Genomic DNA, 24,160 nt, shown 5'->3' with positions numbered 1-24,160 from the left:
TTTTTTTTGGAAGCGTGTAATGAGTTTAAGGAGGGGGCAGGATGAGCAGGAGGCTATTTTACTAAGAAAGAAGTGACCTAGCAGCGTTGCTCTATCCCGAAGAAAAATCAACTTAGATTCTGCGAGTAAGACATTTGTGGGTGTAGTCTTTCTAAAGCCTAGAGCGGCTCTGATGGCTATATACTGAAGTCTCTCGAGTTTTTCAGATTCTTTTTTTTTATGAGGAAAGTAGACGAAGCTACCATAGTCGAAAATAGATCTGACATAACTTTTATATAGAGTGAGGAGAGTTGAGGGATGTGACCCCCACCACGTGCCACACAAAAACGTGATTATATTCAGAGCCTTCGAACATTTTCTGAGGACTTCACTCGTTTGTGATGAAAAGGACATATTGGAGTCAAATAAAATGCCAAGAAATCGCGCAGTCTGACTAGATTCAATTACAGTGTCTCCGAGAGTGATTTGAATTTCTCCTGGTAGTCTTTTGTGGGTATTGAAGTCTATTAGTACCGTTTTGTGGGGAGCTAGGTCGAGACCTAGCTCATTGAGGTTGTTTTTTATATTGATTATTGCTTTTTCGATTCTTCTTTGACTTAAATTGACCTTGGAGGTTTTCGTATAAACCGCAATGTCGTCTGCAAATTGAGAGACTACTATGTTCTTGGGTACATTTTTAACTATGTCAGCAACGTATATAGTGAAGAGGAGAGGGCTAAGTACGCCCCCCTGAGGTACCCCTTTACCTACGGTACGAAATTTACCCGGAGAGATTGCAGAGCAAACAAACCGCTCGTGTGTGAGAAACTTGATAAATCTAATAGTTTTTTCTGGGATATTTAGAGAGGCTAATTTGCTTAATAATACGTCGGGAATTACGTTGTCGAAGGCGCCCTTGACATCCAGGAAAGCAGCCAACACGTCTTTCTGCTCCATGCGGGCTTCTTCTAAGTGAATAGCAAGATTTGTGATATTGTTTAGACAGGATCTTCCTTTCCGAAATCCTGATTGATTATCTGGTAGCAGGTTATTATACTCCACCCACCACTGCACTCTGTTCTTTATTATTGTTTCAAAGAGTTTGCAAGTGCAAGATGTGAGAGAGATGGGACGAACACTTTGACCGTCGGCTTTATCAATAAAGTGAGCAAAAGAAAATTTCCAGGCGTCCGGGTAGTCACAAGTGTCGAACATTTCATTAAAAATATCTAAAAGGATAAGTTTAAGTTTGATAGGGAGACTTTTAAGGATCTTAAAGTCGATGCCGTCAAGTCCCGGAGAGGACTCTGTTTTTTTTGCGTTTAGTGCAACATTGAATTCATTGAAGTTGAACGCGGAGTCCAGGAAAGGGTTAACCTCACATCTGGGGATCCACGTGGGGTCTGAACAGACCCAGTCAGGACTGATCTTATCCATGGCTTCGTCTATTTTCGCCTCCCGCTGGTTATTCTCTTTGTAGTGTGTTGGACTGATTTTGGTCCACTTATTTTTGAATATTCGACACTTGTTCCACACGTACCTGGCATTTGTACGGAAGTCTATCGCACTTGCAAAGTCCCTGAAACAGTTTTTTTTCTTGATTTTGAATGTTTTAATGGCAACTGCACACATTTTTTTGTAGGCTATGAGGTCGGTGATGGATACAGTGTGCTGCCACTTCCGGAAGGCAGCGCGCCTGAGTCTTTTGACCTTGAGACAGTCTGCGTCCCACCATGATACAGGATTGTTCCGTTTTCTCGTGTTACGATTGTTTTTGTTTATGTTTTTATTTTTTAGTTGCTTGTCACTCAGGCGTTTTCTCCTTCCGGGAGTGGAAGCACTGATCGCGTTCCTTACTTGATCCATAAAGAATTCATATTTATTACTAGGGGTTAGATGTTCAAATTCTAGAGAGAAAAAGAGAGGGTATGAGTTCTCAAGGACATGCGCCAGCTTGTCCCAATTTGTCTTGGTTGTAGTTAATTTGTGAGATTTTTTGGTGTAGTAGTTCTTATTGAGATTAACTGATATAAAGAACGGGAAATGATCCGAGCCCCAAGTTTCATCATGCACCTTCAGCTCGATTTTTTCAGCAAGATTTATAGTAGAGAATACCAGATCAATGTTTGATTTATTATTGTTGTACGTATTTATACGGGAAAACGTATTTTCATTATGGAGAAATAGGTTGCTGCTCTCAACGCTGTTCCATAGATGCTCACCGTTATTATCAGTGGATTTGCAGTTCCACGCTTGGTTATGAGCATTAAAATCGCCAATGAGGATACAGCGCTCGAGACCATCAACATTACCCATAATCGTGTCCCACTGAGCTTGGGTGAGTGAATTACCTGGGGCTCGGCAACAAGTTGATATATTGATAACTGGAAAGACATTTGTTATTTTTATACCTAGTATCTCCACCGTTTGGTCTGGAGAGCGCCAGTTACTTATCTCTAAGAAAGCAAGGTTTTTCCTGACTAGTAGGATGATACCACCTCCTCTGGAATGTTGTCGATCTAGACGGACTGGGAGAAAGCCTGGGATGCTGCAGTCGTCATCAGGAGTCAGCCAAGATTCGACACCCACAAAAATGTCGATGTTGTGAAGAATTTCCCGGAGTTCATTGTGTCGCTTTTTGAAACTGCGTACATTCCAGTACAAAATTTGTAATGAAGATGAAGATTCTCTGGCGGGGGCAAGTTTTACGATAATGTCGGTGATTGAGGGGTTTTTCTTGTTTACCGTTCTACCTTTTTTATTCGGCTTTCTGTTCTTTAAAGATCCTGGATCTCTCAGTTCGTCTGTGGCGTCCTCCAGATCATTGTTTGATGAGCATGAGCCAGGCAGCTGCGAGAAAAGCCTTTTGACTCCACTTGGTGGTGGCATTAGTTGAGCTGCTGGCACTACTGTGTGACTGTGGGAGGATTTATCCCAGTTAACCTGCTGTAGAGTATCTCCTGTGTCCTTGGGGCCTATTTCCTTGCTGCTGGTCTTTGTGATTTCGTGATGATTTGTTACAGGTGTTAGCTGGTTTGTCATTTCTACATCTATTGGTGCGATAAGGTTGTCATTTGTGTATTGAGAACTGCTGTTAAGCGGATTATAAAGTGCTGTGGACTCGGTGCTGTTTTGAGTGCCTGAACAGTGTTTGGCTATGTGCCCTGTTTGTTTACAAGCGAAACATTTCAAAGAATCCGAGCTTGGATAGATGAAGTAATTAAACTCGTCATATTTAAGCTTGATGATCTCAGGCAGTTTACTACAGTCTTCGGGTTTGATAAATACTTGTCTTCGAAAACTTATGACGTGATTGTATTCATTCGATGTTATTCCTGCTCTGAGAAATGTGACCGGTGAACCTCGCCGGATGCCATGACTGTCTAATATATTTTCTATGATCACATGTGGAATGGTCGGGCAGGCGTTGGACAGGATTACTCTCTGGAGTTTGGCAACCAGTGGACGAATTGTTACTGCATGTGCGCCTATTTTGAGACTTTTATATTTGTCTGTTAGTTCATCTACCATGATTTTACTGGATAAAAACAAGCATACTCGGTTGTTAGAAATTCTTGACGCAAAGAGAACGTTTTTGGGTAGTATGATGTTTCCTACTGCATGAGCATAATCAGAGAGAGATAAACCATCGACACAATCTAACACTAATCCTTGATCTCTCTTGGGGAACTGCGGAGTTGGTGTAGCTTCTGTTTTACTTTTTGGAGCGGCACTTTGGGCTGCGGCACTGTACGACGGAGCTGCGTGCTCTATTGACGCTGATGCAGCCGTCAAATCACTCGCGGGCATTGTTACAGAACTATTCAAAAAACTAGGTGACGGCGAGCTTTCATTTGAGGAAAGCATAACTTACACGCGCACTAGGCACACGCGGAAGCCAGGGCCGAGAAGGCCTGGCACGTTACTTTGATGTTTTGGTTTACAAATTAAGTAGGTTTATCGGAGCAATTATTGACACGTCTATACTCGACGAGTGCTTGGCACCGAATCCTAAATTATTAATAATCGGCAGAGAGTTCCATGAGTCGAGACTTTTTTCTCGAAATTTATTGGCGAATCTAATTCAATTGTTCAATTTACAATATCTATAGAATTGATAGATCTATTACAGAAAACTTGAAAAAATTTTTTAAAATCATCATACAATTTTGTGATGACAATAGTTCAACGCATGCTTGTCCACGTTTGTACACGTGCGTCGTAAAAGCGGTCATACTTTACCATTATTATTTTAGTATGATAATTTGAATAAATATTACTATTATTATTACAAAATTAAAGCTGAAATATAAAAGAAAATTTTTAAATAATGTTAATAAAATTTATTGTTGGCAAAATAATTTTTATATTCAAATTAAATGAAAATTAGAGGTCAGGTTGGTAAAATTTACCATGCTAGCACAATAATTTTTCTATTGCTGACCGATAAATTAAGTATTTTTCACAAATTCATGTGCATACGCTAAATGGAATAACACTTAGGGTTCTTGGGAATTCTTTAGTGTTATTCCATTTAGCATTTTTGCAGGTCACATTCTGATATATCCCTGTCAGCTACATATAGCCACAATATAACAGACGGTAACAAATGATTCCATGAAATCTTGAGCTTGCACATTTTTCGTGTAGATACATACAAATGTGCCAGCAATCATTACTAATTTTCCAGATGAAACGTTGATGAGAAATATCTAGGGGTAAGGAAAATAAAGTGGAACTCTCAAAATTGACTTATTTATTAACATAAGTTAAAAAATGCTTATTGAGTTTTTTACTAATTTTTTTTTTTAAATTCACAAATGTATGTAAAAATTGGAACAATTTTAAAATACTTGTCTTGTTGATTTTTTTATTTAGTTTATATAACGATGAATTAGAGTTGCAATAACTTTAAGCCTTAAAATTAACATTTTATTGTGATAAGTTTGTCAAAACATAATCAGTCGATGTTATCGACTACTAATGCTAAATATATCCATTCCCACAGTAATTCTAAACGGTATATTTTAGTTTATTATAATAAACTGTATATAGCAGAGTTATGGTATTATTAGGCTAATCATGGCATCTTTTCATAAATTTTAAACAAGTATCTATAAAAAATAAAAAATTGCAACTTAAATAATTTTTAACCAAATCATTTTTCAAATACCTAGCGTGAGAACACGTACTATTTGAGCTAGCTCCAGGCTTGCATAATTCGAGATAAATTTCTACCAGGGCTGATAATTTTGATGAACGTGATCGAATCCATGAAATTCAGTTATCTAGGTGTTTCGAACATTTTAACCATATTAAAAAAATATTTTCTATTATTAGTTTATGAAATATATTTAAGAAACCTTAATTTTTACGAGGAGAGTTATTTTCATTATAACTATATTTTTCTTTATTGTCGATAAATTGAGTAAATGTTCTCTATTGTAATTGGATTTACTAAGAAATTTTCTTGTCACTTACGATGTAACATAGTCTATATTGTTTTTGACCTTCCATTCAATTTGGTATTAAATGAAGAGAAGGTACATTCCGTCGTCCAGATGACAAACGGATGCTAAACTTAGATAATAGATATGATTTAATTTGAACAGTTCACTGCAGGAGAAATAGCTGTGGCTGATGTTTGTAAATCAAATTCTTAATCTCATGGGAACATTCTTATCCTTCCTATTATTTCGGTATAGAAATGATTGCCAAATATTATTTCTGCTTAAAAGTAATTTAAATAAAAAATGATAACAGAAATCCAGTTATTACAAACTAATATTTTTTCATTCATTTTTTTTTTTTGCATCTAGAGCATCGTATAAAACAAAAAAGAACAAAACTTGAATCATTTTTTTTTCAATTTTTATTCCACAGAAAAATTATTTTTATTACCAAATGTTAATTATGATCGTAAATTGCAATCACTTCAGGACATTAATGACTAAAATTTCATATTTTTCGTACCTATTTTTCTTCTGACAGAGAGATTTTTCTTCTGACAGTGAGATTGGGTCATTATTATTAAATGAAAAAGAATTTAAATAACTTAAGTAATTAACACTCAGAATAAACAATGAATAACATCATTGAAGCAACTGCTTTTCAGTGTATTTATGCTGATCGTTAGATCTTGAACAAAAAATAAAAAAGACTCTGGAAAAAGTAATTTGTTTTTCTTTGTTCTTCTCTTAAAGACAGAAAATGTACAGCAAATTTAAGTGTTTAATCAATATCTAGAAGCTGAGTTAGTATTAAACACTTTGTTTTATTACTAGAAAATTGAAATTCCGTAGATTGTTGGTGTTAACAAATGAATTTCAATATTAAAGAACCATATCAAGTTGTTAATTTCACTTTTTAAAAGTTATTTCTCATGAATATATATACATGAAAATCAATTAATTCTTTAATTCCATGCCATTTTATATTCGCAACATAATTAGAAGACAGTTTCAACCCAGAAAACGGAAATAATATTTTATAGTAATCATATTCATAAAAGCAGAAAATAATGTAAATTTAATGAAATTGTGCATGTAGTCACTTGAAATTCAATCTGTCGCTAATTGACTATCATGAATCTTAATTAATATAATTTTTTCACAGTGTTTTCATGGTATGCCTTCAATAAAAAATACTTTAAAAATGTCTTTTCGGCAAATATTTTATAGAAGTAATCCAAATTATTTTAGATTCAGTTCAATCTTGTAAAGAATCAATGTTTAGATGATGGAACCATCACTTGGAAAAGAATGGAGAGAAGTCAGGAGACTATTCTGTTAGTTTAAACGTAAAGGGAAGGGGGGGGGGATTAATGAAGAAAATCAAATATTTAGTGACCGAAACTAAATTTGTCAGCTTCGAAAATATGTTAACTATATAGTACTCCTTCATCACTTTCAATTCTTTAAAAAGATCCATGAAATTTTACTGAGGAACCCTGTAATTTTTACTGGGGTTGCGCAGTTATGCAGGACCATAAGCGCCAACCTAAAAAAATTTTTTCGGTAACCCAGCAAAAATTCTCAGACCAAAAAAAGTTTTCTGACTTTTCTGATTTTTTACTGGGCTCCCCAGTAAATTTTACTGTATTCCTGAGTACATTTTTCTTACGTTACGTGCTAAATTTTCTTTGGTTTGAAAAAAAAAAATTATGTATTGTGAAAAATTAGATTTTTATAATAATTAGTTCATTAATAAATTTTTAAAACAATTAGTTCGTGAATTTTAATGTATAATTCATGATAAGGAATTTAACTAGCAAACCTAGAGGATGATGATCATGTTCATTATATATTATTTAAACTATCGATCAACTTCTAATGAACATTGAATAGTTCTCTATTTAATAAGATTTTCATTTTAATAAAATTCAAAAGAAGTTTCCATACACACATTGCCTCTAAGAAGACACAAATGTTTTTAAGGATTATACTCTCTTCAATCATATCACTGAAAAAATCAGTCATTAGATTGGCACAGGATATCGGTGAATATTCACTGATTCGCAGTAGTTCTCACTGATTCTGTTTAAGAGAGCATAAATTTTTCACATACTCGCCTCATTGCTCTTTTTTTTCTCATGATATTTTTTTAATAGTGCAAATGTCCTTCGTATAACTAATTCCATTAATCACTTCCGAAAAAAACCAAGTTCCGATGAAATCAAATTGAAAATGAAATCATGATTTTCAAAACTTTAACATAAAAAAAATCATTCAAAAAAGTGGATTTTCGCGCCTTACATGTGTGCATTCTTACTCAGGAGGATCATCTTTATAACATACTCTAAAACCGAATGAGAAGAAAGACTTTACTCGTAAAAAAAAAAAGTATCATAAATTTTTACAGGAATTATAATCTTTAAAACATAGTCAATTTCTGTAATCCATTTGAGAAAAAAATACGAGCATAAAATACCTTATAGACAAAAGAAAGTCAACAGTATTATGCTTGAAGAATAAAGTATTAAAAGAGGAAGAAGAGATGATCAAAGAACACTGAAGCTAAAAGACTTTCGTAATCGATGCGATCTAAAAATGCCTTTAGAAATTTTTTTTAGTCTTTCCTCTAATTACGGAAAATTGCTTTCATGTCTGAAAGACGTATTGTATGCCACTTTTACGTATTAAATTACATTAAGAATTTAAACCACAAAATTAAACTGCAAAAATGTCTTTCAATAATAGCTCAGACATTAATAAACTGTCATCTCTTATTCTATGATTTTGACAACATATTCAATTTTTATTATGACATGCCAAATTTTACTTCCTGATTGAAAAATTGTATTGCTTACTCATATAATTATTTTTCAAAGTAAAAAATTTGATTTTTTAATTGAAATCTGATGAGAAAATAAGCTTCTTCATTGAAACTTTGTAACCTTATCAGTAGATAAGCAGGGCCGGTTCTGGATCACTCTGCAATACCGGCCAAGTCAAAAAAGTGGGTTCTGATCCGCACTAATTACCGACCGCGATAACTTTGACGATAAGTTACCGACCGCGATAAGTTATCGACACTGATAAATTATCGGCTGCGATTTTTTTTACCGACCTCGATAGATTATCTTCAATGATAATACCGATTTTTCACCAACCGCGATTAAAATTTCACTATCAGCAAAAATAACTGATTTTTTTTCAAAGTTTTGTCAATGTATTGATATTCTCTCAAAATTTGCGCTACCGACTATCAGATTTTTTCTGGAAATAAATGAATGAAAACAGTAATTTTTTTCGTGTACACAATTTATTTGTAGCAAAAAAAAACTTGATTAATACATGAATAATATAATCATAATTATATAATATGTATATTTTTTTTACAATATTTTATGTTAGTTTTCTCATTTGCGCACTTGAAGGTTTATACTCTATTATTCGATCATGTAAGATCAAACAATAGGCTGATGTGTTAGCAGAAAAAGCTTTTAATGATTCAAATTCCAGTCGAACATCAACTGGTCCTGATTTTAAGGATTCATTTTGTTTAGAACAATCAATTACAACGAGTGGTGCTATATCTATAAATTTTTTTTTCGTGAGTAGAGGTTCTGCTTCTTTATCATAATATGATGTTTGGAAATCTCTATACATATCATATAATAAGGCCAATTGATTGTGCCTTATGTCAAGATTCATGTTGCCATATGGATAGCATTGTGAATTGAGGAAAAGTTTTACATCCCTTAAATCACAATGATCGAAATGACTTGCATCTTTTGTAGCATCATTTTTGCGTGCAGTTTGAAATCCTAATATAACATAGCGGGGCTTTTCCAATTGAGTTGATGTTTTTACGACCCATACGTGTTTGGTTGTGTTCGGCAGTATTGGATATTCATATAATTCCCATGATCTGAAACTCACTGGAATCGGTGGGTCTTTTGCAATGTAACTTAACAATTCTACTTTTTTTATGTCTGCAACAGTGACATAAGGAATGATCCATTCAATTTTCATAAGCGTGATCGTCTCTTCAGGTTCCGCTGTAGCTTGTACAATTGCATTAAGATCGGTATTTGAACGAGTAAGTATTAATTCATGTTTGGCATTGACAATTATGCGATGATAATCTTCAGCAAATCCCAATAGCATATGTAACGGTATCAAAACATCAAAGTATCCATTATCATTAAATAATCTTTCATTATCAATTACCCAACCTGCATTATCTAAATAATTTTTTTGACCTGGATGAAGAGATAGATATCCCTTCATGAGACTTGTAAGACCAACATTTTTATTTCGATCAATCTCAACACCATTCAAATCATATCGTATTTCTTCAAATAAATAGCATACGGCCATATTAACGAATCTTGATGTTGCTGCTACTGCATTTCCGTTAGATTTTGTAAATTTCCCCATAATATGAAGGGAACTTTTGCTTGGCAACAGACATAAATCTTGATGTTGAACTGAGATATGTATCTCATCATTATTATTATATGTTGTAGATGCATATGGTTGATGAGCATGCACCTCAATGTGTGCAATAGACTCATCAAATATGACACCTTTGCTTATTGCTAATTTTTCTTCTTCCATGGTAAAAGACATGCAAGACAACACACTTTCACTTCAATTTTGTTGCACTTTTACGTATTTTTAGTCCCAGACTTTCTAGGAATAATCGATTTTGATAAGTTAATCGTTTGAATTTTCTTCGATGACTGATGGGATTCAGGCATGATATGTTAGTTTTATAGCTTCCCCTACTATTGGTTTATAAACAATCCCCATTACGTGACTGATTTCAAATGTAAACGTATTGTTACAGTTTCACCACGTAAATTAACCAATTGACCATCTTGATCAACAATGCGCAGTTGTAAATTATGTATTGTCTGTACGGTGATTGGAAGATAAATGACGTTTGATGGAACTTCAATGATCTTATATCCTGGTGGAACTGATGGGAAAAATTCGTGAATCGTATGTACCAACTGATTATTCATGTGTGCTCCTGTAGTAATATTACATTCAATCTTCAATGCATTAATTTTCAAGATAGATACTGGTAAATCTGATGTGTGAGTCAATTTTGGAAAAATAACTTGTGGACTAAAGCCCAACAAACTACCAATAGAATCATGCGGTTTGAAATTTATTGTTGCATTTTTACTGTAAACTTTACTGTGTAGTTCATAATTATTGGGCTTAATAGAAATTGATAATTGAGTATCAGCTTTCTTCAAATAATTTTTAATGTCTTCAATTTCATAGCTTCCTGTGGGTATTTTAATACTTTTATCTTCACCATTGAGTGTATAATAAAATTTATTATTGCCGTTATCAATATTTGGAATGGAATTGAAGGTTAACAATTCCACAAGTCCTAGGGTATATTTTTTAGATGATGATAATTCGATTGGCGGAAAATATAACGCTTCTAGAATGGACGTTTGTCCAGACAATGTTAACGTGAGTGAATCATCCATGACTGATACTTATTGGAAAGTGCATATTACTTTTATACTTTTCTACGTAAAAATTTTAAACACAAGTGTCCGCAATTATCTGTACTGTAATCTTGATGTTTTTCATGATTGTACAGTATTTTATCAACATTAAGATATTTTATAAGCTCATGTGGTAGCTGCAAATTGCGAAAACTGTCATAATATATAACTTTATTACCACGTTTTATATGCCACCTAATGTGTTCCATGTCCAGTTTTTTCATCGAGATTAATAATTGCTGATTGATTTTTTTACGGTGTAGATTTTGGAAGATTATTTCGCATAAAAATACCACGAAAAAAGGGTATTTTCATGATTTTTGCATATTTTTGAAGTTCAATATCAGTCAGCGCACGATGGAGTAAATTAAAAAATTTTTTTTTTGCCAGCTTCAAATACGATTCTAATCCTCTCTTGTGCGGTTTTAGACGTAGACCTTTACCCAAAGCTATTGCTTCCATTTTCTCGTAATGTCATTTAGCTTCTTCTAATTGACGTTTGGCGTCTCTAGCATCATTAATTGCTTTCGCAATGCCAGCAGCGCCACCTGCTACAGCACCAACTGCACTTAAACCTGCAAATAGAGGTATAAAAGGTAAAATACCTCCCATTTTTCGGGGCATTGGTATAATACGTGGAACTTTGATTTTTTTCTTTCCACCAGCATCGCGAACAGTCCTTCGTGCAGCAGCTAATGCAGATTTAATAGGATCTGAACTGGAATTTAACATAAGCTTTGCTGAATTAACAACTTTTCGCAAATGTTTAACTCCCTTGTCCTTTTTGTTTTTTTCTTTCAAACCCATTCCCAATTTTGATTTAACTTTCATGACGTTGGAAATTCCTAAAGCAGCAATTCGTTCAGCAATATCTGCGTCTCTCGCAAAAACACGTTTCATAGATTTTTCAGCAAGTATTCTATCAGCTGCGTTTCTAGCTTCAATGTTATTTCGATTTTGCGAATATGCAATATCGTGTTCTTTACAAGCAGCGTCCAATGGATTGATTCCTGGATCTCCACGTGCTAATCTCTCCTTCAATTTAGTTCCTGGACCACAATAATGATATCCTGGTATATGAAGTTCAAATGGCAATTTGTTTATAAGTGTGTTAACAATACCAGCACCTCGTTTTTTGATACGTCTGTGCACTATCATTGTTCAAGAACGACTAACTCGACACCTATAAAAGATGTGAATTTATAGCTAGAATGTCATTCTACATCAAGATGAAGTTCAATCAACAAGACATTAAGTTGCCTGTAATTAACTTTGACCTATCACGAGACACAAATATCAAACGTCTAGGACAACTTTTACCAAATAGTGTCCGTGGTGTTATTTGTGGTCCATCAAATTGTGAAAAGACAAATACTCTTTTAGCACTTATTGTACATCCAAATGGCCTACGATTTGAAAATCTTTATTTGTATTCAAAATCATTCAACCAACCCAAATATTAGTTTTTAAAAATAATAATTGAACCAATTAAAGATACTAAATTTTATGCTTTTAATGAGCATGAGGAAGTGGTAAAACCGGATGAAGCAAAACCTAACTCAATTATGATTTTCGATGACGTAGCATGCGAAAAACAAGATAATATGCGAACCTATTTTTGTATGGGACGACATAGAGATATTGACTGCTTCTATCTTTGTCAAACTTATGCACGAATTCCTAAACATTTGGTGCGTGACAATACAAACTTTCTTGTACTTTTCAGGCAAGAATACATGAATCTAAAACACATTTACGATGATCATGTAAATACTGACATGACTTATTCTCATTTTCGAGATATATGTCCAATGTGCTGGAATAATGATAAATATGGCTTCTTGGTAATTGATAAAGACAGTGATCTTAATAATGGGCGGAATAGAAGAGGATTTGATTGCTTAATAAGTATAAATTCACCGTGAATACATTAAATTGTACATTATGTATGTGATTGTCAAAGTGTCAACATGAAAACTATACAGCTGCAACAAAAAAAAAAAATATTGCATCAAATAGCGAAAGTTAGTGATGCAATACGCCAAAAGCATAAGTTGATTAAACTTGGAAGAGATATGACTCAACAAACCATGAGTGAAATATTTAAACCTATGGTGACTCCTCTTAAACAATTAGCTGATAAAACACTTATTAAAGAGGAACCTCAAGAAATAAAAATAAAAAAAGAAGAACCTAAAGAAGAGCCTAAAGAAGAAGTTGAAAGCAAACAAGAAAGCCTTACACCTGATTATGAAATAACTGATGATGATTCTTATACAACAGCAACAATTACCCATCAAAGTACTCCCATTAAAGACATACCTGTAGTAAGGTATTTGAAGATGTTCGATTCTAAGCTCTTATCCAAAGAATTAGATACAAAGTATGGCATACGAAAGTTAAATGGTAATCGACTGATGATGGGTGATTCTGAAGTCGGGTTCGACAATAATTTTATTTATATTGGTGATAAAAAATACAATACTACTTATGGTCTATTGGAATTATTATTTAAAAATTCACCTGATCAATCAAAAATGACAAAAGAAGATGAAAACACTTATGGCAGAATTATCAGTATGACCAACGCCTATCGAAAGCATTATCTTCCTGACAGAAGTATCAGAGTAGATGAGAATTTAAAAAAATTCACCGACATAATCAGTAAATATATACCAAAAAGTGGAGGAAGTTTACCACAATATATGATTAAACATAAACAAAATCATCCTACCGATTATATTTATTGGGATGATCTCAATGAACTTGTAGATCGACTTCGTTTACTTATTGCATCTCAAACTGCTGGAAATTTCAGTCATACTAACGAAATTTTATCAATTTTAGAGGAATTGCGTGCAGCTGAAATCATTTATTAATCTGATGTATTCTACACAGCTACTCATTCTTTGAAGTACTTTTGAAGTGAGAGGTTTAAGAATGAGTGTTGACGTTTTTGGACGACAATTAGCGAAAGATATTGTGAAAAGTGCTGTTCGTGGGCCTCCTGGTGAAGGATTCAAATTAACTGTGGATCAACAGTTTGACATGGATAATAAGAGATTGTGTAATCTCGCTGAACCAGTAGATTTGAATGATGCAACATCATTAGGAGTAATTGAAAAAAAGATTACAATTTTAGAAAAATTTATTGAAATAGAATTACGTCTGCTACGCGAAACTGTAGCAAATTTAAGAAGAATTGTTGAAGAAAATAGAGAAAGAATCAAAATCATTAATGTTCAACTAGAGCAACATATTGAATCATCACAAGAACATCGTAAACGTCTGAAAGAAGAATTGAATGAAACAATTGAACTGCATGAGTCAGATCGATTACGTTTACTGAAAAAAGCAAATCGTAAACAAGCTGAAAGTATTAAACAATTGGAAGAAAATATTCGGAAATATCTTGATCAGCAGCATCATAAACAAGGATAAAGAAATAATAATTGAAGAGCTGCATAGACCGGTCAGAAGAAATTATCAACGACGACATGTTGATATACGTGGGCTTAATGAAACTTGGCAAGCTGATCTAGTTGACATGACAGCATATAAATCTTATAATAAAGGTCATCAGTATTTATTGACTATTATTGATATTTTTTCAAAATACGCTTGGGCTGTGCCCACAAAATCTAAAAATGGTAAAGATGTAGCCCATGCAATGAAATCGATTCTATCACAAAAAAGAGTGCCAAAATTTTTGCATGTTGATAGAGGAAAAGAATTTTACAATAAAGAATTTGAAGCACTTATGAAACAATATAATATCAAAATGTATTCCACATTTAGTAATCTTAAGGCATCTCTATGTGAACGATTTAATCGCACGTTAAAAAGTCAAATGTGGAAACAATTTACGTTGCGAGGTAATTACCAGTGGATAGACATCTTACCAAAATTGATGACATCATATGACAATAGCAAACATAGAACCATCAAAATAAAACCGATTGATGTTACTTCAGCCAATGAGAAACAATTACGTCATACTATCTACAATAATAAACTTGAAGTTCAACAAAAAATAAAAAAGACTAAATTTAAGGTTGGGGACAAAGTACGCATAAGTAAATATAAGCATGTCTTTGAGAAGGGATACACCCCTAATTGGACAACTGAAATCTTTAATGTAAGTCCAGTATTGAATACTGATCCAGTAACCTACAAGCTTGTCGACTATCAAGATCAACCGATTGAAGGAGGTTTTTATCAAGAAAAATTGACTAAGGTTCAATACCCTGATATTTATTTGGTAGAAAAAGTTCTGAAAAAACGTGGTAATCAAGCTTTTGTCAAGTGGTTAGGATTCGATAAAACACACAATAGCTGGATTAACATAAAAGATTTATAATGTCTCTAACTGATGAGTTAGAAACAATGACTGCCAAAATGTCTTTAGCTGAAGAGCTAGAAACAATGGCTGACAAAATGTATAGTGATGCTCAAAAATTACCACGTTATACAAAAGATAAAGCTGCTAATATTAAATGGATATCTTTATCTCATAAAGAACAACAACAAATTAAGAGAGAAAAAAAAATAATTAAACGTCTTGATAAAATTAATAAACGAATGTTAAAAGAAATTTAAAAAAATAAGACCAATAAAAATGAAGATGATTTTGTCATATTATTTGTCGAAGATGAGTTCAATACAAACTAATGTAAATAATTTATAATATTTTTTTTTTTATTGAATAAATTTTTTTTTTCTCACAAATTATTTTTTTTTTTTTTTATATGAACCTCATATTTAAAATAATTTATTTACACTATTTAATATAAATTATAACCCCAAGGAAGTGTATCAGTTGTTTGTGCAAGAAGAACTCTTTTATTGTCTTCCCAACTTAATGCTAATTTTTGTCTACTAATTGTATGTACTTCATGTTTCTTGCTGACTATATGATATTCCGTTTTACATAATTTTTCATGATTAAGTAAGCATTTTTTGTAATCATCAAATGTTATAGATTTTATTGTTGCAGTTTTGACACCCTTTGCTTTACTATATTTGTCTCTTTTATTTTGAACTTTAAATGTGTACATTTTTGCTTTCAGACCAATGAATTCCGTCGTTATTTCACCTTTATTTCCACCTTTCATGAGACCTACAATTTTTTTATTAACTAATGGAATATAAAAACAGTTATTTGGTAGATAGTCTGAGGTGTAAAATTTATGTATATTATCTTCAATGCAATCATAAATATCAGCATTGAGAAATTGATAAATTAAACTATCCGTATCTGTGTATAATAATTTTACCTGATTGTCTGTAAATTGTCTTTTAATTAAATTGTAATGGAAGTCATAAATAAACATTTTTGAAAGATCTAAAACTACAAATCCTACGTATATCGGCTTATTGAAATATATATTTTTTCGCTCCATTTCTATTATTACCATGTCATTGTCAAAAATTATACTATTGTGGAATTTTGGAGAGGCAATGAGATTTTTTGCACGATACCGACCTTCCCACTGTGTAACTAACTTTACATCTTTATACTTCCGAACGTTTTCCATTGTTTTTCCGTAAACTGCATTATTCATTAATTTATAGAAATTTTTTTCAAAATCATTTTTAGATTTTTTTCGTAAATCTGTATTTAGATCTACATACTTCTTCATCCATGGTGATTGATTAAATTTAAGGATCCTATGGATTTTGGTTACAATCATTCCTAAATCGAGACATTGTTTAAAATTTCTGTAGTGAATCACATATTCAAGTTTAGGTAATAATGTCGTCATAAATTTGCTGCTATTGCTGTTTGGAGGTTTACGGTGTTCAGGACACAATGGCAAATCTTTATGATGCTCGTGTAAGATTTTTGGATACTCTAAATCAACCTCGAAAATGTAACCAACTGGAGAATCATTGGAGATATTTTTAATTATTTCACAGATATTAGAAATATTGATGTCATCTTTCACCCATTCAAATGATCCAGTTGGTAGGTACTCACTCATTGCTGCTCCATACAAATTATTTACATCAAAATACATGAGATATGATATATTTTCATTGGGGTTATAATCATTACACATATACGGGTTATTTGCTTTTGCATATCTATTTGAACACTGTGCCACTCCTCCTCTAATACCTTTTTCTATGAAATTAAGCATTTCCACATTGTCCAAGAGTTCGAGTTCAATTTCTGTATATTTCAACATAGCATCAAAAGCTAATCCAGGTGCAGTGTAGTAATGTAACGGATCAAGCTCATAAGTAGAGATACAACTTTGTCTAAAATTTTGAAAAATGTCTGCTAACAGAAGAACGTCTGTTTTTAAATATAAATCTGAATATTCACCGAGGGTGTTTAGTTGAAATTGATCCCAAACGTGGCGTGCATGTTGGTAATCGTCATCGGAAATGGCCGAATCGTTGAGTTTCGAATAGAATTTTGTTTTGTCAGGTAGTTGTCGTTCGTCAAGTTTTTCCCAACTGTCAATACATTCATATGGGAAAACACCTTTACGAGTTACTAACTGAAATTTATCTGGCTCGGGATAGAAACTTTTGGTAATTGATTTTGCGTTATTATCCAAAAATGATGCAAGTTTCTCAATACTATTGCTCATGAATCGGAAAGAATCAATAAATCGTAATTTAACAAATATTTCTTTTTTTCTTTTTTTCGTGGGAAATTTTCTGATCAACTGTTTTTGTAAATGCTATGTATTTTTCTTTATTGACAGGTAATAATTCTATATAACCTTTAAATGATGCAGCTAATGATTCAATAAAAAAATGTGAGTCATATCCTGAGAGGTTATGAAAAATGACTGGAATTATGCATGAATTTTGATAATTTAAATTACAATTAACATGAGCAGCGCCTCGATAATTGCCTGTAAAGTGACAGTGATCATGTACTTTCGTTTCATCATGTAAAAATGATTTATTACAAATGTGACAGATTTTTGCATTATGAAAATCGTTTAACTGTTGGGATGTTAATGGTTTCATTGGTACTACGTTTTCTAGGTAAGTTTTGACAGTTTCAGCTATTTTTTTCAACTCAGTCATGAACCAGTTTATACAATTAACGTCAAAAATGAAAAACTGGATTAATATTATTATTTTCATCACCTACTTCTACTCTACTGTGTACCATTAACAGGTGAATACATGGCTCATTTACTTTATAATATTTACTTAAATGTAACGAAATAATTTCACAATTATTATGTAAACCATACGTACAGTCATCTAAACCATACACATTTATTGCTAAATCGTTGAGTTTTTCAAATTTTGGAACATCATGTAAGGTTGTGGGACAGTTGATACTCTCACATTTTAACACACTTTTGTAATCAGGATATGAACTTGTTCTTGTTGAATTTACAAAAACAGGATAAAGAGCTGCAGTAACAGCCCAAAAGAAACAACATTGATCGTTGTTTTTAATATTTAGTACTGCTTTTTTTTGTTGTATAAATTTTGGTAGAGGTATAAATGTAGATTGTCCAGCTGATAGAGGTTGATAAAGATTGATATTGACTTGCAGATATTTAATTTCTACAAGTGACTAACCAGAATCTCGTTCTTGAAAATCCTCGACTTTTGTTAGTAGTTTGTCAACAACATTTTCCAGAAAATGTTTTTTTATGTCTGTTGACGGCAAAATTGCTTCATTTTTAACATTAAAGTACTTAATTTCTACAACTGTTCCATCATTTGTTTGATTACTGAATTTACAAGCAAGGACAAAGTTCACTTTTAAATTTCCCTCACTTGTTACTATATCTGTCAACTTTTCGATAATCAGCTGTTTAGCGTCCAATAAGAAGTCTCGTAAATTTGAATGTTGCAAGTACATAACAACACCAGTGCGAATTCGATTTTGGAAAATATTTTCTAAATCTTTCCATCGAATCAATTGTTCTGTTGATTGAAGGCTTCCTCCAACGATTGAATGATTTATAAACTTTTCATGTAATGTTGCGAGTGCTGCAATTATCGATTGAATTCGTTGTTTTTCACCAACCGATAAACCACTCGATTGCAAATGTCTGTTTAATGTAGTAATATTGTCACTACTAATTCGCACCCACTTATCAATGATTTCACTAGATTCATGATTCAAAGATGGTAGAAGAGTATAAGCCTCCTCCATCATTTCAATTAAATCAGAATAATAGTTTAATGCACTCATTTCTTTCGACTATACTAGACAAACTTCAGAGTTACAATGATGAAAAAGCGTGTTTGAAAAGATTTATATAGGATTTTGGATGACCTTGTAATGTGGTGCCATAATCCGAAAAAATTTCTTGAAAGTTCGAGAATATCAATTACCAAATTTAACCGCCATTAAATAACGATTTTCTTAAAATGTAGAGAGGGGAAATATTTAAATCAAAAGAACAATAATTTCAAATATTCATTGTATTCATTATTTTTGTAACATGAAAATTTTTTTTTAGATTACATTGATTATCGTAAGATTTACATTTCATCAATTGTATTCATTATATTTTTTTTGTTTGACATGTAAAATTTTAGATTACATTTCATCATCAACTATGAATTCAAAAGAATTGTTAGCTCCACCATGGTACAACAATGATAATCTGTTGTCAACGGCCAACTCAACCAATTTTTCAAATTCTTTATGATTTTCCAAAATTTTCACCGTTCTTGGAGGTAAAAATATCATGTAGCTATTTTTAACTGTTGCCACAACTTTTGTTCCATACACAGTTTCAAGTTCTTTTAAACCAGTAATTTTATACGTTTTAGACGGTTTTAATGTATCCATCTTTTTGGTTGGTAAGTACGTCTCACACTTGGCAATTTTATTTACTCTTGATAGATCCATTTTTACTGTTTTGAATTATGTATAACAATGTATTTCTCACAGTTTCAATTGATCAGTGATTTTAAACACGAGTTGCATGGGTATAAATACAATTCATCCCCTCCAAAACAAAGATTCCAGAATGTTTCAATTTTTGATGCAATCATAAATTAAAACATGCATAAAAAAAAACGTTTGCATAATGTTTCATCATCATTCTCGCTGAAAATTTGTAGAATATGTCAAGGCGCCGAATCATCCCTGAGATCATTTAAATTTTTGCTTGATTTTTCAAGAAAAAATCTTGAGGGGTTGGCATGATGTTTCATCATCGTTCTTGCTGAAAATTTCAGACTATCGAAAATTACATGTAATGAAAAAAAATATAATTTTATAGACAATCGTTGTAGTGATCAAACAATAAAATGTTATAATTTTAAAGTGGGGATAAACATATAAATAGATGATTTACCAAAAAACTTTTCAGTTGGGTTTTACATTTTGGCATGTATACAAATTTTTGAGCGCATCATGGAAATGATATTGGATGTTCAAGGTTTCAAGCAGCCAAATAATCAGTTTTTAGTGAAAGAATTGGCGACTATTACAATCCAAGATAATAGTGATGGTATGAAAGACATTTCAGTGATAATTTTTAAACCGCCATATCAGTGGGAATATTTACCTGAAAAATATGAATGCATAAATTCGTGGTTGATACGTAATTATCATCGCATTCCATGGAAATCTGGAACAATACCATATGATAAACTTCCATACATTCTTCGTGTACTTGTTAAAGATCGAGACCGTATTTACGTGAAAGGAGATGAAAAAAAAAATGGTTAGAAAGTTTAATTGACAACTCAAAAGTTGTAATTAATTTGGATGAGCTTGGATGTTCTTCGCTACATGTTCTGGATATGAATCATCTAAGATTGTAGGGTGCATAATGGAGAAAATAAAAAATGTGCAGAAAAGAATGTAAAAATTCTAAAAGCATGGTATATGGTGAATTTTCATGAAAAAACCCCATTTGAGAAGTCATTCAAATTGTATTGTTTATTAAAAAATATAACAAAAATGTCAAGTGAAGATATTGCTTGTCTTCCAAAGTATTTTTTCTTGAAGATTGTTCCAGAATACATCGACGATATTTGGGATGAATTACCGGAACATTTACAACTCGATAGAGATATCTTATTGCATCGTAAATGTTACAAACATTACATGTCATTAGATCATACAAGAACATTGAGAATTAATTGTATTGATTGTAAAAAAGAAAAATTCATTCATTCAAATACATAAAATGAAAATGTATAATTTTTATTTCTTAAATAAAAATTCTTTCTCAAGATAAAAATCTTATTATTATTGTTGAAGAAGTCATTTAACGTAAATAATTATAAATCATAGTTTAGAAAATATAAAATGAAAAAAGACAATAATTTTTCGTTTCAATAATTTTTTTACATTTAAAATACGTTTAGTTATGATTACTCATACAGTAAATAGAATATTTCAATTGATCATTCATAATATGTATTCTGTCTTACTTCAATAAGTAACAGAGAATGAGAGCATAAACAAAGTGAAAAAGAGATAAGGTGAGGAAAATATGATGCAGTCGACCGACTGAGTCAAACGGTAACGTTTCTAAATGAAATAAAATAAGTCGATTATTTTTCGACACATGGTCCTTTCAACTCTTGCATGAATCACAGCTTCTTAGCGGAGAATAAAAGTATAGACAAAGTGAGGAAGCGGTGGCGGAGCGAGGAAAAGAAGATAGCAGAGGCATGAGCGACAAAGAAAACACGTTTAATTAAAAATCCAATCGAAAAAATATGTGTCTAAAATTATTTATCTATAGTAGAGATCGTTTACAAACTATTTTAATAATTGAAAAGAAAAAAATGTCATTTATAAATTTTTTTCAGTGAGAATTTTTTCTTGTTGTCAAATTCTTTTCTTTATCTGTAATTTGATGCTGAGTGATGTGATCAAGGCCTCTCTATATAGATTTAAATCAATATCGTTCAATGATTTTTTCACCATTGGCCTCTTTGAAAAATATAAACATTTAGCCATGGTGTATGATGCATAGGACAAAATATTTAGTTCATTTTCGACAGTCAAACTGATCAAACCATACCAAGTAAGTAGTGACTTTTGCTTCATTCAAGTATAAAAAGTGTGTTTTTTTTTTAATTTTTATGCATTAATATAATTATTTATTGAGTGTAATTGTGAATTTTATGAATTTTTAAATGATAATTTATCAAGTAGGAGAATTTTTCTTTTTTTAAGCTTGAAAACAATCTGTCATAATCGTTATTACTTTTTAGAAAAAGATGTGCACTTTTATTTTTCCGGAGGCCAGGTTCGATCTACCGATCACCCTCCTAGAAATTATTATTCTCATGACACTTGAAGATCATTGAGAAGAGACGGGAGGGATGGAAGGCGCTACCCTCACACTTTGTGGCGTAACGGCTACCTGCCTAACGTTCCCCGGTAACGTCATATGGTTCCGGATAGAAGGAGACATCTCCGTCGTGCCACCACCTCTAAGCCAAGAAATCATCACTGTCGAAGACAGTGATAGTGAGGTAGAAGTTCTACCTCCTTCTCCAGCGACTGTGTCATCGGAGGATAGTGAGGTAGAATTTCTACCTCCTTCACCTCCAACAATTGATGACGATGATAATTATGATGATTCCACTGACTATGATGATGGTTATGATACTGTAAGTCTTGTTTTATGATTAGTTTTTCTAGTTTTACTTATATGAAAAAAGTTATTAAAGCAAAAAATTTTGATTCTTACAGGTAGATTAATGCTACTTGGGAACCATCATTAAAGGGATCATTATTTTTTTATAAAAAAGAAAAAATATATTATAATTTTTTTTTAATTAAAAAAAATTGACTTAAAAGAGAAATTGTTTTTACTCTAAAACCTTTTCCCAATCATCTAACATCCTTGAGACACATCACCGCCATTTTTTTCTACGGTTATTCTGCTGATAATTATAATATTATCGCTGAAGATAATTTATCACCAATCAGGATCGGTAAAAAAAAATCGCTGCCGATAATTTATCAGTGTCGATAACTTATCGCGGTCGGTAATTAGTGCGGATCAGAACCCACTTTTTTGACTTGGCCGGTATTGCAGAGTGATCCAGAACCGGCCCTGCTTATCTACTCTCATTACATCCATTGAATATGCAATGATGATAGTGCATGAATGCCTAAGCTTTTTACTTACTGAGCTTAGTGTATACTGAATAGAGATCATTAAACCCTTAATGGTTATATCTTTTTAATGATGTAACTTAATTACTATCGAACAGTAAATAAATAACTTTTTGGTTATTTTTCATCATTCATTGTCTCACTAGTATTTTATTTATTCATCCAGCAGAGCAAAGTAATCATAATAAATTTAGTCACTCTTTTTTACCTCATCAGGTAAAATTTAATACATGTTTTTGTGGGAAATAATTCCAATACCCTTGTGTCGCGAGAAATTTTTTAATAAAATAACTCAAAATCACTATACATTTTTCAGAACATATGTTCAAGAAACTCATCCCATAAATCGACGAAGTACTCTAATAATGTTTGATTTATCGAGATCAATTCTAATTTTTCCTGGAAATGTATATTACTAATAATTTATAAACGACGAAAATTCATATTTTTAACATTTACGAAATCTGTTAACCAATTTTTTTTCATCTATTAATCTATTTTATGGGTCTATTTATATTACTTTTAAATGGAATGAAGAATTTTTAACCCTTAGAAGCCTGATTTTCTAAATAAATTTTAAAAAATACTAATGTGTTCCCTGTAAGAACAAGATAGAGGAAAAAATAGTAAAATAGTTGTTTTTCTTTTATTATTTTACCGAAAGAACACTAAGCAGTGATGTTATACAAACAGCCAATTTTAAAAAATAAAACTAATTGCGAATGTATTTTCGTTTTAAAAGTTCGGTATCAAATTTGATACTCGAGGTATTTAAGAGTTAAAAGTCAATTTAAGACGGTCGTTAGAAAGTATCGATAAGTAATTTTCTACATTTAATAAATACAAATAATATCCGATAGAAGGAATAATTTTAAGCCATTAATAGCCGCATTGTACTAATATTGATCTAATTGTTTAATAATACTCATTATTCACTGAGTAGAATCTATTTTGAACATATTTTTCCTTCATTTATTTTACAGTTTTTTTTTGTTATCAAGAAGAAATAGCTGTACCGAATTTGTTTAAACGCCTTCCAGATTTTCTCCATTGTATAATCTTTCAAATGAAATTTGTGTAGAATCGATATTTTCAGTAGTAATCGAAGTCGA

At 32.1% G+C, this 24,160-nt stretch overlaps 2 protein-coding genes across 3 annotated transcripts in view; one reads left to right on the top strand and one right to left on the bottom strand.

Annotated features, from left to right (window-relative positions):
* Positions 1-24,160, top strand: part of LOC118067077 (metabotropic glutamate receptor 3-like) — a 162,191-nt gene that overhangs the window by 73,660 nt on the left and 64,371 nt on the right. The window lies entirely within an intron of this gene.
* Positions 18,513-19,139, bottom strand: LOC118067078 (uncharacterized). Its single transcript, XM_035083625.1, has one exon. It carries the CDS (start codon positions 19,137-19,139, stop codon positions 18,513-18,515), a length of 627 nt encoding a protein of 208 aa, XP_034939516.1.

The sequence above is a fragment of the Chelonus insularis genome, unplaced genomic scaffold (assembly GCF_013357705.1).
Source record: "Chelonus insularis isolate UGA/USDA-ARS -01 unplaced genomic scaffold, ASM1335770v1 contig_35_pilon, whole genome shotgun sequence".
NCBI lineage: Eukaryota > Metazoa > Arthropoda > Insecta > Hymenoptera > Braconidae > Chelonus > Chelonus insularis.
Note: the sequence above shows the minus strand (reverse complement) of the source record. Positions and strands in the feature narration are given on the sequence as shown.

Bases quoted from the DNA above. Each gene is read 5' to 3' on its own strand.
- LOC118067078 (XM_035083625.1), bottom strand. From the start codon at position 19,139: ATGAGTGCATTAAACTATTATTCTGATTTAATTGAAATGATGGAGGAG.